Raw genomic sequence first — 16,560 nt, 5'->3', positions numbered from 1 at the left:
CCAGCTTTCATTCTGTTGCTGCTCTTGGACAGTTACAGTTGCCAGAAGAAACTGAAGTAAAATTACATTATTACAGATTAGATTGTTATATTATTTGACCAATGTAGTTAGAATTTGGGGGTTTGTATTTTATTCCAGATAGAGGTGTATTCAGGTATCTTAGATATAATTCCTTGTATTTAATGCAAAAGAATAAAACTGTGAGCAACAGGTCCTCTGTTCACAGCGCTACATCTCCTGTGGACTTTGGCTGCAAATGTGAATGCTTAGCTCTTCCTAGAGTTAGATGCCTTGTGCAAGACTCACAGAAAATTGACAAGCACATAACTTAGAGCCAGCTGTGAAGTCAAACAACTTCTTCTAATCCATCACATAGTATCACCATAGAAACACTGCATGTCTAACTAGCTTCAGAGGTGCGTTGGTAACTTGAGTTGGCCTCTCTGAGCCAGCAACTCAGTCCTGCTAACAGCACATTCATGTTCTTCTCCCCTATGTTTTTCAGCCTGCCCAGAGATCCATGCTAGACTGTTACCAATACCCAGGTTAGCTAGTCTGGAATTAGCTCACACCCGTGAACTCATGCACAAAAGATGCAGCACATGCATCCTGTCTGGAACAGAGGCAGGAATAGCATCCATTTCCTCAAGGTTTCCTATGTTGTTCTACGGTGAATAGTCCCAGCATCGTGTTCTGCATAAATCTGGCACATCCCAAGAGTGAGTCTATCCTAAACAAAGGCAAGGCCTTGCAAAATAAAGCAAGGCCAGGCCAGAACAAAATAATACCGGACTACATAATTTAAGACTGTCATGAAATGTATGAGCAAGTGGACCGAAGTGAGGTCATACAACCCATCTTCTGGTATTTCCTAACTTCTGACGCTTTCATTGTGCAACCTTAATGATTTTTTTTTAATTGGTCCTGTGCCTATAATACTTAGGTGAATTGAAGGGCAAGGACAGAAGAGATGAGAGCTAATAGGAAAAAGATACATCAGAGTCAAATAAACTAATTTTAGAAGGCAGATAATATAGCTATATACTTTGAAGCAGCTTGGTTCTGTAAAGGCCAGGACGTGAAGGGTAAAAACCTGAGGAACCTCGTGTGAGAAGGGACAAAAGTACAAAGGTATTTTCAGCTCAAGGCAAGACAAATTACAGAGGACTAAACTTTGGTTCCCAGCCCAGAACACACTGAAAGCCATCTCAGCAGGCTACAGAGTGGGATAGTCCCTTAAGAATAGACAAAATTTCCCTGCTTTTAGTCTGTTATTTTTATTGCGTGTACTTATAGGCTGTATAAAACTGCTGCTGAGAACAGACTCCACCTCTGGTCATTCCCCATGATAGCCACCAAACAAACCTGGAGCAGCTCTTCCAATAAAGGAAGCATTTTTTTCTGATACAATGCTAAAATCATACTGCAACCTCCCTGAAGCACCACTTAGAAAAACTTCAGATTAGAAGCAGTCAGGATCATAAGGTTTGAAACAGGATAGGACAATTAAATTATTACCAACCCCTTAGATTTCTTCTAGCATAATACGCTGCTCTGGCTGAAGTATATTGATGCAGCACATGATTCCAGACAAAGTTATTTTTTTGCATGCCCTTTATGACTGGCAGAATTATTTATTAACTTTCTCTTCAAATAGCAATGCTCTGTCCCATACAGTTGGGGCCTGTAGTGTAGAGAGATTTTCCAGAAGCCCCATGACTCTCTCCCGGGTTGGTCATACAAGGGGGGGCGGCTTCATTTCGCCCCTGGCAGCAGCTCTTCAGGGGGTAGTTCCTTCCCTAATGGCTTTCACGGGGGTTGGCTGGAAGGGAGTAAGGTACTCGGGAAGGAAGAATCCCGCACCTGAAATAACTGCTGTGGCTTTCAGCTTGCTTGGCTTCCCCCTAACCCCCCAGGTGACAATCAGTTCGTTAATTAGCTGTTAACTCCCGGAGGCTGAGGAGGCGCTGGCGGGGCGGGCTGGGAAAGGCTTATGCAGCGGCGGGGGCGGCTCGCCGCCCCCCTTCACGGGTTTCCCACCCCCCGGGCTGTCGGGGCGGGGGAAGGCTCCGGCCCTCGGCTGAACCGCCGGCCCGGGGGAGGGGGAAGAAGAGGAACAGTGGCCCCGGCTCCAGCTGAAAGTCAGTCAGAAGATACGCTCGTTACTGGGGGGAGACGAAGCAGCGCTTTAGCTTTCTTCACGCGAGTCTCTCCTCCCCGTGGAAGGCTTTGGTATAAACCGAGGGGGAATTTCAGCAGACTCGAGCTAAATAACATCTCTATCCGAACACACAACGTGCTTCCTTTTACGTTTTCTCTTGCAGATGGGTCTTAGCCTTCTTCTATCCTTATCGTAATTGCCACTGTTTCGGGAATAAGGCTGAAGCTACCGAGAGGCTGCTGACAACAGCCTGCACGGCCCTGATAAGAAGCGACAAGTTCTGTTCTCTTGTCTTGCGTGACTGAAAGATAAAATATCTGATCTGTTGACAGCTGGTAAGTGAATACCCCGGCTTTATAAAGCGTAGCTAGCTCTGTAAGCTGCTGCATAGGCTGAGAGGATCTTGTGGATGGTGCCTGAACCCGTAGGACTGGGTACGCTCAAAGTGCTTGTTCCCGAGTTTGCCGGCGTTTCTGACGTGAGACATCTCACCACGCCTCTTGCGCTATTTCAGACGGAAAAGCTTCCAGCTAACCTCATGTAGAGTCTATGCATGCTTGCAACCCGAAAACCTCCTTCAGGTAAGTACTGATGGCAGCAGCTGCCAACAACATGGCTATTCAGCGTAAATTGCCGCATATTCAAAGGCTGTTCCGATACATCTGCGTGTTCCTCGGTGAAAGCGTTCAAGGAATTAATTGAATTTCCAGAGGGATGAAGCCTGCCTCTACAAGCCTTCTGCGAAGAGAATACAATTTTAATCGGCTTGAGAGCTGGTGAGATGGGTTCCTGGGAACTTCCCGGTAAAAATTAACATCGCGGCGTAGCAGGGACCCGGTTGCCGGTAGGGATGAGCCGGACAGAAGCCGAAGCGCCGCCGGCATTTGGATGCGCTTGGTGCCGCGCACGGGCGGCCGCCGCCGGGGACCGCCGGCGCCGAGGGAGAGGCCGGGCTGAGGCGCTGCCCGGGGCCGCGTCTCGCCCGCGGCCGCAGAAGGGCCCCCCCGGGGGCAGCCGCGGGGAGCGGGGCTTCTCTCCGCGGGAGGAAGCGCCTGCCCGGCGCCGCGGTGGTGGTGGTGGTGGGGGGGATCCTGCGGGCTGCCGAGCGCCGCCGCCTAGCCGGGTAGGCGGGCCGGGGGCCGTGAGGGAAGGGGGCGTCAAGGAAGGGGCCGTCCCCGTTCCCCCGGCGGCCCCTGCCGGCCGCGGGGCGGGGGAGCTGCTCGCCTCTCCCCGGCCTCCCGCAGCAGCCCCGCTCCTGGGCCGGGGCGGCAAGCGGAGCCGGAGCCGTCCCCAGCCCGGCAGGCAGCTGCCGCGCCGGGCCGCATGCTGCCGCCGCCCGGAGCCGCCTCGGGGCCCTCCCGCGGGCGGTGAGTCGCGGCGGGCGGGCGGGCGCGGCTGCAGGCGAAGAGCCCTGCCGCGGGGCGCGGGGGGCGAGATAAGGGCCGGCGGGGCCCGGCGGGCGGTAGGGGAGCGGCGCGGGGCAGGGCAAGGCGGCGGGGAAAGCGGGCTCATGCCGGCGGGACAGCCCCGCGGGGGGGGAGCCTCCCCGCCGAGAGGGCGGCGGCCGGCAGCGGTCCGTAGACAAAATTTGGGGGGAGATTCATGGTTTCTGCTAAGCTGCTTGGATCTGGTAATCCCACCGTGTTGCCATGGCTGCCGGTCAGGCGGGTTCTGCCGAAGGATTGCTTCAGGCGGGCGTAGCGAAAGGGAGGGACTGCCTCTTGGAAATGCCGAAGGCGCAGGGGAAGGAACAATGGCTCTGAGTAGACCGCCTTAGGGTATGCAAGTCCATTACTTGTAGTCTAGGGAAGAAACAAACCCTGGAAGTTTTGTGTTCTCTGCTTTTTTTAAAAGTCTTTGGATTATTATTTGGCAGTGGGGGTTGTGTTTTGGTTTTAGTCATTGCAAGCTGTGAGATCAGCCCAGCTGTCCTTCCTCAAATTAAAATTTCCAGTGAAATGAACAACTGATCTATTGGGATTTGTGGCTGTTGGTGCTCCTTTACCTGACTGAAACTTTCTGTCCAGGTTTCTTCAGTTTTTGTGTCTCTTCACCCACTTTATAGCCAGCTAGTCTTACATACAATGTTGTTGCAAAACTTCAGAAAGGACAAACTTTGCGATGGGATGAGATTACTTGTTTTAACCTGGCAGTTCTATTGCAGCTGAACTGTGTAAAAATGTTATACAGAAGTGCTATTTCTGAAACTAAAAGAACTTACCTTCCATCTGTAAGATTGTACCAGCTGTATTATTTCTTCCCACCTACATGAATCAAATCTATGGATCTTTCATTCCAGCTTGATGCAGTACCTGCTTCTTCAGTACGTTTGTCTCTGCTGAACTGAAGCAGAGTCAATTAAGTTACTCTAAGCTTATGGCTGTTTATTAAAGCAGCAGTATTAAAGGTGGGTAAGTCCCATGGTCTCCTGGAGGGTGGTCTTGGCTTTAGGAGACCTCTCCTGCTTGTGGGATGTATGAATCATCCCCTGAGACTCAAGAGACTCCCACTGTCCAAATATGCCTCTGTTAAAAAACAGGAGGAAAGTCTCTCTGTGGAAGCAACTGACTGTTGGGAAAGTGCCCATGGGAGCAGCTGCAGAGTGTGTAGGCAGGACCACAAAACCTGAAAGGTGGCAGGAAGATCACAAGTGCCTGAGTCCCAAGTCGTACAGAAGTGGGGAAATAGGTGAGTTATGGTGTTTTGGCTAGACAAGGTGATTGGCAAGACGTTACTTTGATATGTACTGTGTGTGCTGCTAAATAATGGCTTTAGCGATTACGCAGGGGAGTTGCCTCACTGAGGAGGGAAATACAGCAGCTGGCATGGTGACGGGTCTTATTCGCAGTCGCAAGCGCTTGAGGTGCTTCTCCTTCACCTCTTCAGACCTTTGAAAGCTTAAAGGCAGAGACAGTTGTAGAGGATTTTGGATGATTGCTTTCTTCTTTGTGTTTTCTTTCATTTTTGGATAGAAGGCGGCAGGGAGTGGGAATAGTCTGTTTTATGATAGCTTCTTTGTACCGTTAACGCTTTTATCCTGGGCTTTTTTTCATTGTTAGTTTCTGGGCACACCATGATTGGTGCCTTTCAGTAAAGGTTTGATCCATCCTCCCAAGACAGGCTTGGGAAAGTTCTCATAAACCTGCTTTGGTTGATTTATAGTTTTCTGCTTCTCGTGTGTTGCTTCATATGCTGCTGAGGGTTGGTTCAACTATTTTGGCCTAGAAGAGGATGCAGTCAGATGGGTCATTTGAAGATACAACTTGCAAGACCACTGAGAGTCTCCATGAGGTGGTCTGCACCATTGACTCAAAGGGGCTTGTGAGGAAAGGCTCTTATTTTTTTCTTCCACAGCACAGTTTGAGCTGTAGCACAGGATCTTGGTTTGTTTGTCTTTGTACCTTAAGGTTATTTTACTTATAAGCATGAAAGGTTGTTTTTACTGTGTATATGATATAAGATACTCTGCTGTGGCTCCCTAGTTAATTGCATTTTAGGAATGGGCTCAAGATTACTTCAAATATCTCTTTTTACAGGCATCTTTCCTTACAGATGTTTGCCCTGCTTTAGCTAAATCAGTTGAAATGTCCACTGAGCATTTAAGAGGAGTTTAATTTATCAAGCTTATGACAACTAATTTGTCATCCATCTGAATAATTTGTTTATCAATTTCTCTAGCCTTACAGACAAGCTAGTAAATAATACTGGGAAATTAATTTATGGGCTGAGTGTCCAGGGTTTTTTCTTTTTCAGGGTCTCTATTTTCTACCACCCATTTACTCAAAATACCAAGAGCTTTGTAGCAGAATAAAAAAACCCCGAACTTCCCATTAATCCAGTTTCTTCTACGTCCATTTTTGGTATGTTATGTATGACTACTTCTGTACCTATTCATAGTCTTCAAGTGAAATGAAAATAAAACTGCTTTTATTTATCTAATTATTTGGTGTGTGAACTTCTTGAAGTGTTAAATCTTTATCATCCTGCTATAGAAGAAGCTAAAACCTTAGCTCTTGACGTGTATTGAGGTTGGGAGGAAAATGAGATGTGCAAGCTGTTGTTTCCTTTACAAGTCACCTTTCAGTAGTGTGTGGAAATTAATCTGCTCTCACTTTGCAGTTCAGCTTATTAATCACTGATATCAATAGCTGCTATTTGTACAGAAAGGTTGAAAAGTGATGGGCAGCGTTAGCTGCTGTGTGCTCTGAAGCAAAAATAGGGAACATGTGGCTTGCACGTGGTATGACTACCTTTTGAAAAATGTGTTGAACAAATGTAGGTGCAGAATGTGGTAAAATACTTTGTCGTAGTGCTTGTTGCTATGTTCGGTACCTATCTTAAAATATCGTGTCCTTTTAAAGTTCATTTTGTTTAGGTAGGGTGGCTCTTGAGTGTTCAATGGTGGTCATTCTTTGGTCTTGAAGGCAAAAGTGAAGCCTTGATACCTCAAGAGGAAGACCCTTTACAGCACTGCAACAAAGTGAGCAAAGTTTAAGCACTCCCCAGATAATACCCAAAGTTTGCATGTAACTGTTATGTGTTGCCTCTGCTCCCAGCCCCTGCAGCAGCAGTAAAGCTGGAGTACGTTGTGCTAGCGCTATTCTTTACATTCCAGCTTCCATGGGGAGCCAGGAGAAGCAAAGCAAAAACTTGAATAGCCCCCAGTTTCCCTGACTGGGAAGGGAAGGCTGGAAAACTTGAGGAGCCACAAAGCTGATCCTCCCTCCTGTTAGGAGGGCAGGAATGGAGTAATCAAGGAACTGGTTTTAAGAGCAGACAGGAATGAAATGAAGTTCAGACTTAATCACTGAAGCTCTTCTTAAAATCTGTTGATTTACAGTGCAAGTTTCCAGTCCCCTAGCAGGAATATTGCTTTCTTTTGGGCCACTAGCTAGTAGGAAATTTTATTTGTGAGGTGGGTGGCTAGCAGTCAGACTTCCACTGACTCTTCAACTCACTTCTAAAAGAACAGTTTCTAACCCTTCTGCGTACAGGTCGAAAACACTAAAATAAGGATCAGCTGCTGCAGAGCTCAGAAGAGCTCTTTGTTAGACTGGATCTGTAGACCGATGCTTTTGCAGCGCAGCAGTAGCTGGTCGCTGCTTCCTTTCACTACTGCTTTTTGGAGTCCTCTGGCCAGCAGCGAAATGAGAACTGTCTAAGGGGCATGTTATGGGCGTACCCAGAGCCTTAGCAGAGATAGGCGGAGGAAATATGCATATGTAATGGCCATTTAATAGTCAGTATAAAATATGTGCGTGTGTATAAAATACAAATGATATTGCATTATGGGATGGAGGAGGAGGAGGAGGAGGAGTCCCTTTCCAAGGGTAAGAAAGGAATTGAAGTTGTGTTTTTGCCATTTTCTTTTTTCTTTTTTCCAGTGTAATTGTTGGTTTACGTAGCCCCCTCCTGGGCAGCTAATTTTTGCAGGTGTGTTGCACTGATACAGTTTTGACTACATGATAACCTGTGTGTGGGAAATTATCTGTTTAGGAAAAGGACCATACAAGCACCCTAGCTTAACAGAGGGGACCGTGCAAGGGAAGGAACTTGTGGGTTTTCCTCCCTGCAGTGAGGAGAGAGGAAGGCGCTTGCTGCTTAAGAGCTGTTGTTGCTGAATGAAACCACAACCTTATTCATTTTTTGGCAGTCAAAAATAGATATTTCCTGTTCTTGAACCTGCCTTTCTACATCCTCCACCAGTGTCACACCTGAGCACCCTGGAAACACTATCACCTTGATCTTCACAGTGCTTCAGGTACTCTGAAGTCAATGTGTGGGATTGAGACCAGGAGGAGGGTTAGTGGTGTAGATGGGAGATACCCTGTAGGGTTTGTTTGAACATAACATTTGCACAAGATTAAATGGAGCAATAATATTAAATCCACTTGATGAAGCGCCAGAGCAAGTTGGGATTTGTCCATATTGGTGAACACACACAAGGCTTGCTAGCATGTGGTAGCTAGTCTTGATCGTGCCCCTTGTGCAGACAAGTTAGTGCCTTCTCATTTGGTTAGTTGGCAAAAGCCTGTTTTGTGCTGGAAACAGTTTAGGGAAAATTACAGCTAGCTCTGATTGCCCAAATGTTTTGCAATATCTAATGAGACAGGGTGACAGTTACTTGCCTCAGCTGAGAATCTGGAAGGCTATATAAGCCTATCCTTCACCCCTCCAATTTTATAATCACCTGTGGCAGTTTTAATTTCCCATTCTCAAAATTTGAGGGCCTCAAGACTGTGTCTGCAGTGAAGTGCCCTGTGGTTCAGCAGCTCTGATGTAGTAGTACCACTTCAGTCTCCTTTGGTGGGTTTCCTGTTGTTTTTTTCTGCCCTGGTTCCCAGGTGTAGATGTTGGCAGGTCCATAAAAGGATGCTAAAAGGAATAGGCAGGGATGTTACACTTCAACTCCTATACTAAACAATTGTAGGTGCTGCAAGGAGAATGAACCACAAAATGTCCACAATGTGCTATCCCTAAATAGCATCTCCCTCTGTCAACTGCTGGAGGCAGGCTAGTGGGAAAGATGGACATTGGTCTGCCATAGCAGGGCTTTTCTTGTGCCTGTGTTGCTCAATTTGTGTGGTGGAGCACAGGCCAGGTGTGTAAACTGGGGTTTGAGTAGTCAGATGGTTAAAATACTGGTCAGTGTAAATACCATTTGTACAGTTTCTCAAGGTTGACTGCCTTTTTTTGCAAAACTTGTTAAGGAAATACTGTTACTTCATTTTCATTGGAGCAATTTGAATGGAATAGCTATTTTCATTCCTTTTTTTCTTCTGTGCTAATGGCACGCCTTAATTTGTTTTCAACTCGGGACATCAGTTCTTAGATGGTTAGCCTCAAACCTTAGGTTTTGTATTAGTTTAAAGATTTCTAATCTAAATTGAGAATGTTGTTCAGAGCTTTCTGGAAAGAATGGTGAAGTGAAATAGAATATGCATCTCATTCTTCAGATTTCACAGAGAGTATTTCCTGTAATAAATACTGGCTGGTGTCAGAGTGACTTTTGTCGAAGCTGCGTTGACTGAAGTCAGCTAACACTGTCTATCAAGTGACTGAAAAGGATATGTGAAATGTTTAACTTCAGACAACAGTTCTGGGAAATTTGGACACTTATATGTTTGTGCAAGGCTTTTCAAATCTTAGCACTTTTTTTTTAATGTCCGGAGGCTCTTATAGCATCTCTGCCACGCAATTGTGTGATGAGCAGATAAAATGAAACCAGGTTTCTGATGACTTTCTGATCTTTAATGAAAGATGAGCTTATGGGGTTTCTTTGTTCTACCCAGCTGCCTGTTTATTTTTGCAAAACCTGTGGAGGTCTCACACACTTTAAGTTCCTAATCTCCTGTCAAATTTGACTGAAATTAGCCAAAGGGCTTCAAAAGTTCTACAGGGAAAGAAAGGACATGCACGCATGCATACAGGGTATGATTGCATAAACCTCATTTCATGCTAAGAACACATGCGATATAACAGAACAAAAAGCCTTTTACTGTACTGCATTTCATGCTCTAATGGAGTTCTGCGTCGTCTGTGGCATGATTAGCAACCTGATAAGACACAGTGATGCTGGAGGCTGAGCTGAATTTGGTGTGGTCAGGGTACCAAGGAAGAGATGTCAGTAGGCAACACAGCAGGTCTTGCTTACACTGTGTCTTGCTCTAGAGGACTTCCAGTTTTATCTGAAGCAAATACCGGACTTCACGTTTTATCCCTGCTGCAGCATGGGCCAGTTTGGTCATGGAGCAGCCGATCTGTGCCACAAAAGAAGTCCATCGCCCTGCTGTGACTCATGGGGACGTGAACCCTGTGTTGTCTCAGGGCTTACCCGTTACGCTGTTATCTTCAGAGGGCATTACTCTCTTATCTTCAGAGGAGATACTCCCACATACAGCCTTGGGCAAATCTGAAGCTCAGCAAAGATCATGTAGGGGAGGACAGCTAATCTGTTTAAAAATACTACAGACTTGAAACTCCTGTTCATTTTGCTGTAGCATTTAAGGACTGTTGAAAGAGAGAATCAAACAGCAAAAATAGACACTCTGTTACACCAACAGCAAACCAGACTTGGCTTAGGAAGTAACAAATCAAACTGAGGGAGGGAGCTGATGGTATGCAGCAGAAGGTCCTGTGTGAAGCCATCCCTGCAGCAGGGACGTGGCTGCGTGGCTGCAATCTACCCATGGCAGGAAGGCTGCCCAGCTGCCCGCGCACCTCCTGGCTCTCAGCTGGGCTCGTGGGCATTTTAGCCACTACGGGGCAATCCCAGCAGGAGTGCTGTGACACCGTGAAAGAGGGTGGGTGGGGTGAAATGCACCATCGACTCCCCTCAGTTTTAGGGGTGACTGTCCTTTTCAAAAAAACAAACAAACAAAAATAACCCAAAACATTGATATAGCAGTTTTCAGTTTTGGGGAGGAAATGGGTTGTGTTTAACTTTCAGTGAGGATTGAGGTCTGAGGTCTGAAAGTCCTAAATGGGCATCTCTGTGTAGCGCTGAGAAAAGCATATAAGCTTTCCCAGCATTCCCTACTGACTAATTTAGGCAGCTTTCCTCCCAGACAGATGGCAATTGAAGATTACCATCAGAGATAATTAGCTTTCCTCATGTATAGGTAAGGAAACTAAGGTGCATAATTCAGGGCTAGGAACTCCACTATAGGATGAATACCCACTAGAAGTTAGCACTGCAATATGGGGTTTTGTAGTGTCATTTTGTAGCTCTGTAGACACAGAAATATGTAAATGAACTTGTGCAAACTTTTCCATAAGGAGATGAGTTCCCTTACAGCAACTAACAATTGCTATGTGAAGAATTCCTGTTCTGGTTTTATGTCTTTTAGCCTGCTCCTTTGTCCTGGGTTTTTGTTGTGAATTTGATTTAAGCTTTGTCCAAGGAAACACACAATTAATGATACTCTGAATGCTGAAGTCAGATACACCTACATCTTTGTTCTCCTTGGAAAGCTCATTACCTTACAAATCTCTCTCTCTCTTTTTTAAAACACATGCAGACTTACTGGCAACCTTTCCCCTTCAGAAAAGGTGTCAGTTAGGACTTTACGTGGTGTGTTAAGTGTTCTTCAGGACTACATTTTTCAACTATGCTACGTATCTCATAGCGCTCAAAATCCTCAGGATAAGTACTGTTTGGATATTGTATGTGGTAGTTTTTCCTGTATTCACGTTTAAAAAATGAAACAAAGCCCTAGAAGCCTTTAGGGAATCAGATACAGGCTCTGCTGCAACCTGTACAACAGTTCTTTGTTAGCTCAAAACCACTTTATGTCCACAAAGCATTGTCATAGTTATGAAGTTGCTCATTAGAGCTTTTCTTCTTGCACCTTTTGTTGTTGTTGTAAATAATATTTTTTGAGCTTTAGTGCTCAGAAAACTAAGCTACGTATAAAGAAGGCTTTTGAAAATAGCCTTAATATTTACAATATTTGAGCTTTTCCAGTTTGGCACTGTCAGTTTGGGTTTAGCTTTCTTACAGTAGTTAGCAGTTAAGGTTTGTATTTGGATTAATTTTCAAGATCCAAAGGCAGTGTGAATGTTTTCATTGCAATGCTGAATTGAGAGCACTGGAAGTGTAAGGCATTAATGTTATCAGAGAAGCTGCTCAAAGTGTTGGTGTCCTGCAACTTTCTCCTGAGCTGGCAGGATTGCTGCCCTGGGAAACTTCCAAGACTTAGTAGTAGTGTGGGGTAAGTGCTACCACTTATCTCCATTTTCCTCCCTCCCTGAATTAATTTAGCTTTATACTTTTCACTGACTTGTTTTGCTGCATTCCTGAGAATCCCAGAGCTCTCCATTGGCATACAAGCATCGCAGCAGATTGACTTGCAGAATCTGCTGTTGGGGTAAATTCCATCTCAAACAGCTGGGGATTTGGGGGGGGGTGGGTTTTGTGTGTGTGGTTTTGTTGTTTTGTTTGTTTTTTTTTTAGTAGTTGAGACAAGATAGGGAACAACAGCAAAAATCACTGAACATAATATGTTTGGGGCTCTGACTACAGACATGCTTTGCATGTTATTTAAATGAAAATTAAACTGTTCGTTTTGTATACTGGTAGGAGCATACCTATTTGCTGGGTCTCTTAATCCACACAAACCTGCATAAGGTAACTTGTTGCTTTTTAAAATAAGGAGACTAAAAATTCCAGTAAAAAGAGCTGTGGCATCAGATGATGGCAGTCCACACATATGGTTGGACTTAATTGTGACTGGGGCTTGCAAATGCTACTGTGAAAACTAGTCATACAAAAAGCACCTGTGTCTCTTTAGGGACAGATTCTGACACCAGGACAGATCAGGATTTATACTGTTATAACTAAGTGAGAAATTAGTCTGATTTACTTGGGACTTGATGTAGATGGGGACCATTTAATTCTCCAGGTGCTGGTAGTGAAGCAAGTAAATTAGCCCTCTATGTGTTTTTTGGGTTGGTTTTTTTTTTTTGGTTGAGTTCCACATGATTCCTTCTGCCCTTGAGAGCCCTGATGTTGCTTGTGAGTGTTTTTTGGTTTGGGTTTTTTTATTTTTTATTTATTTCAGCCTAGGGTTGAGGTTATTCTTTATTTTCCCCAAGCTGACTGGTAGATTTAGTTTTGTAATTTCCAGCCATTTTTCTGAGAGCTGAGGTTAAATCACGAGCTCCAAATCAGCCAGAGTTGGATGTTTTAGATACCCTAGGCATTATTAGAAGACAAAGTGTGTCTTGTTTTAAGGTGAACTTAATGCAATATGTGCATGCATAATACAGATAAAATTCTCTGGTTGGATGTTTATTTATTTAGATTGATGATGGTTTCTGGGGGAAAAAAGCTAGTGAGCTGATGAAGTTTGTAACTGAACTGTTTTGAAACCTGACTCATGTGGCTTTTCCCAGCCTTTTCGCATTCTACTTTTTTCCATCTTCTCTCTCTGGGAAACCTAAGAAAGATTGTTCATTTGATCTTGAGCTTCTGACTCTGCAGGCATTCATGGACAAAGAACAGTGGGTGTGAATGAGTAACTAATGTTGTAGTGGGATGTATGTCTTTCTATTAATGATTTTCTGTGTTCTGAAGCATTGTGTAGTATGCCTGTCATCTTTGTAGTTTAAAAGGAGGTGAAGAAGCAAAACAACTTAAAACCATGATGCTCTATTCCTTCAGGAAGAGCAGCTCAAGTTGACAAACTTTTTCAGTTATGCAAGTCAAGCTAAGAGGAGAAATTGATTTGAACTGTGACCCCCAGAACATGTTGCATGGCTTGTTTGTATTCTAGCCTTTCTGGAAGAAGAGCTGAAGGGAGAGAGAGGAAACAGGCTGAGAAGGAACAGTGTTGTCACCACAGTATGCAGGAGGAGCTGTGTGGCTTTATAGCACGCATTCTCTGTGTATTTTGTTCTATCATGTATTATACCGACACCTATGATGTGTAATACATAAATAGCAGCCTAGCTTAGGCTGGCTAAAGCTTTAAAGGTTAATCTGGGAGAGTACAACAGGGCTGGAAGAAATCTTTCAGCTAAGGCTGTGTTACTGAATTTGTGATTGTTTGGGGTTTTGTTTTGTTTTTAAGGTGTAGTTAGAGCTGGATTTGTGGTGTTTGCTTTGATTAAAGCTTTGGGAGTTGAGGAAGCAGAGCTATTTGTGCTCAGCTCATACTTGCTTTGGACTTGCATGCACAGGTTAGCTTTTGACCAAAACCTGAAGTAGTTGTTTTTGTACTGCACTGCATCATGATGGCTGCTAGGCATGGCAATAACTGCTTGGTTGTGTTAAAGTATCCTGAAGGAAGAAAGAAAAGGGGGGGGGGGGGGGGGGGGAAGTGAAGTGTGTTGGGGGGAGGTCTGTGGAGGGACAGGACAGGGAAAGCATATGGAAATGTCTGTTGGCAACTTCTGTACACCTTGACATGAATTGGCCACTGCCTTCTAGTCTTCATCTCAAGGCACAAAAGCAGGCAAGAGCCTAAGGCTGTAGATTTGATCTTATTCTTTGTTGTAGTTAGAGGTAAGGTTTCTGGAAATCTGTGATACTTAGAAAGCACCAGTTAGATGTGAATCCAGCAGTTGTTATTGTTCCTCTTCCCCTCAAAGCCACAAGCTGGATTTGGATCTACCCAGGGCTGACTTTTAAACTCAAGTTAGCAGTGTTTAACTGTGCTACAAAAAGTGTGTCCCTTGTTGGAATGAGCCCTGAGCCATTTTGGAACATTAGGGAATATTGTTTTCTATCTTGGAGGGGAAAAATAATTAAAACCAACATTCACCAGCTGAGAAATATCAAACCAGCTATTTCTTTTACGCTTGCAGTTTTAATTGTGTGTCTACACCATGCAATGGAACATACTGTCACCTTGAGCTGGTGCCAGGGATCCACATTGCACTGTGATAATCTGAGCCAAAATATTAGCTTGGATCTCAAGGGTGGCATAGCAACCCTGTGATAGCCCCAAGCTGGAGGTAATGTGTTCTGCCTCTCAGCAGGGCTAATTAACTCAGCATCAGACAGTTGTACCAAATACTGCTCCTATTTGAGGGCCATTTCAGTGATACCTAATGCCTGTGCTCTGTTGTGTTTTGCTCATCAGGGTTTTCTGGCAAGAAGCACTGGCTGATGCTTTGTACTCCTTTTTTTCATCCATGGAGCTAGTATTTGGTGTCAGTATAACTGACATTAAATTTTGCATTGGTAGGCCCCAAAGTGATATCTCTGTGAAACAATGCACGTCATTGATTGTGGTACTTCTGAGGATCACAGCAGTTTTTTGCAGCCAAAAGGGGGACTGTTTCAGTAAGCTTTAAAAAGGTTGTAGTAACTTGACGTAGGCTTGTACATGTATCTTCTTGCTATCCAAGAAACAGTTTGATGAGTGCGTGCAACCTCTTTTTCTCTGTCCTTTTCATATTTTCTGTTCCTTCCTCCACTGTGGGGCACATGTAAAAGCTCCTGGGTGCTCAGGCAGAGGAGGGAAGAGGAGTGAAAAAGGAGTTACACCTCTGAACAGATGATACTGCACTAAATAAAAGAGGTAAGAACAAGAGTCTGAGAGTGGTGATAAGTCTAAGAGTAAGTCAGGACCTTTCCCACCTTTTGCCAAACTCTCCCTATTGATGGCATGTCTTCCTGGAAGGCTACAAGCTCATGTTTTTCAGATCTTGCCTGAAATGTTGAAGGGCTTAGATTTGGCTAGAACAAGTCACCATACCTGATCTGGCATTTAAGGGTGGTAATGGGAGCGAGATGAGAGCGTGGGGCTGGAGATGATGGTTTGGAGGGGTGTAGGTGCTGCACTGCCTGTTATGCCCAAGACACAGAGATAAACTGTGCTCTTTCCTGGGCCTGCCTGTAGCCTTCTGGAAGGGAGCTAACCTCCCTCTTCCATCAGCTGTCCTGTCTAAGTAAATTAGGATTGCAGGGGGTGAAAATACAATAGATTTGACTGGACTTGATTCTTTATCAATACCTTTTAGCCAAAGGATATGCCTGCATGGGAAGAGTTTCTGATTTTATAACTAGCACTGGAGAGTCACACAAGAGGAAAGTGATGCAGAGATTTCCTTGAAGATTTTGGACAGAAGCAAACTGAAATGGTGATTATCAATGAAAAATACTGATTAAGTTGCTTTTCCTCCTTGCTTGACCCAGGTGGCAGGCGTGTTCTGGTGAGGAGCAAAATACTGGGGTCTATACTTCAAAGACAAAAATGGAATAAAATAATAATGAATTGTCCACAAAATGATAAATGTATTGCTGTCCCTTGTGGTACAGAATAGGTTTTACCATTAGCAGGATGATGAAGGTGAGGGAGGCAAGCGCTTAGGTCCTGAAGCCAATCTAATAACTCTTGCAGCCTGTCCTGAATTAGTATGCAGCCATGCAAAAAGCCAAGGGTGGACACAGCTCTAGTCTGCATCTCTCCCCAGTAGATTAATGTCAGCAGAGACTACCTTTTTGGCTGTTGTAGCTGATAAAGAACAAGGGTTAACTAGATCTACTAAACATCACTACTACTGTGATACTAATCTACTGGACATCATTGCTTACTGTTGGAGAAAAGATTATCTTGCTACTTCTTTCCGGGTCTTCTGTAGTAGCTGGAGAAAGGGGAAATGTTAGGGGAAATATTGGAAGCCTTCCTTAAAGAGAAGCTGTCTCTGGAGGAAGACTTGCCTTTTTTCACACTTACAAGGATGCTGTGGAAGTAAATGGCTAGTTCAGTGTGCCCTTGGAGGCGAAGAAGGCTCCAGTTTTCACAGTCAGCAAACTTTTCCTCTGTTGCTTATCCCCTCATCATTGAAAGAGATGAGGGCAGAAAGAGCCTGAAAACATCTTATCTTCCAGTGCAGGAAAAATCTTTAATTGCTGGTAAAGATCGTACATGTGGTATGATGGTGGAAGT

At 44.7% G+C, this 16,560-nt stretch overlaps 1 protein-coding gene across 11 annotated transcripts in view; it reads left to right on the top strand.

Annotated features, from left to right (window-relative positions):
- The window catches only part of ST3GAL6 (ST3 beta-galactoside alpha-2,3-sialyltransferase 6), a 61,743-nt gene that overhangs the window by 13,199 nt on the left and 31,984 nt on the right, over positions 1-16,560 (top strand). For 3 of the 11 annotated variants that reach the window (XM_075034265.1, XM_075034267.1, XM_075034266.1), the window contains one exon: positions 2,325-2,496. Coding sequence is in view for 4 of the 11 variants with exons in the window: in XM_075034263.1 (XP_074890364.1) it covers positions 3,012-3,528 (517 nt within the window). In the remaining 7 variants the exon portion in view is untranslated. The other 8 variants (XM_075034273.1, XM_075034264.1, XM_075034268.1 and 5 more) reach the window with 7 other exon arrangements.

Source organism: Buteo buteo, chromosome 8 (assembly GCF_964188355.1).
Source record: "Buteo buteo chromosome 8, bButBut1.hap1.1, whole genome shotgun sequence".
Taxonomy (NCBI): domain Eukaryota; kingdom Metazoa; phylum Chordata; class Aves; order Accipitriformes; family Accipitridae; genus Buteo; species Buteo buteo.
This window is presented reverse-complemented; position numbering and strand designations above follow the sequence as displayed.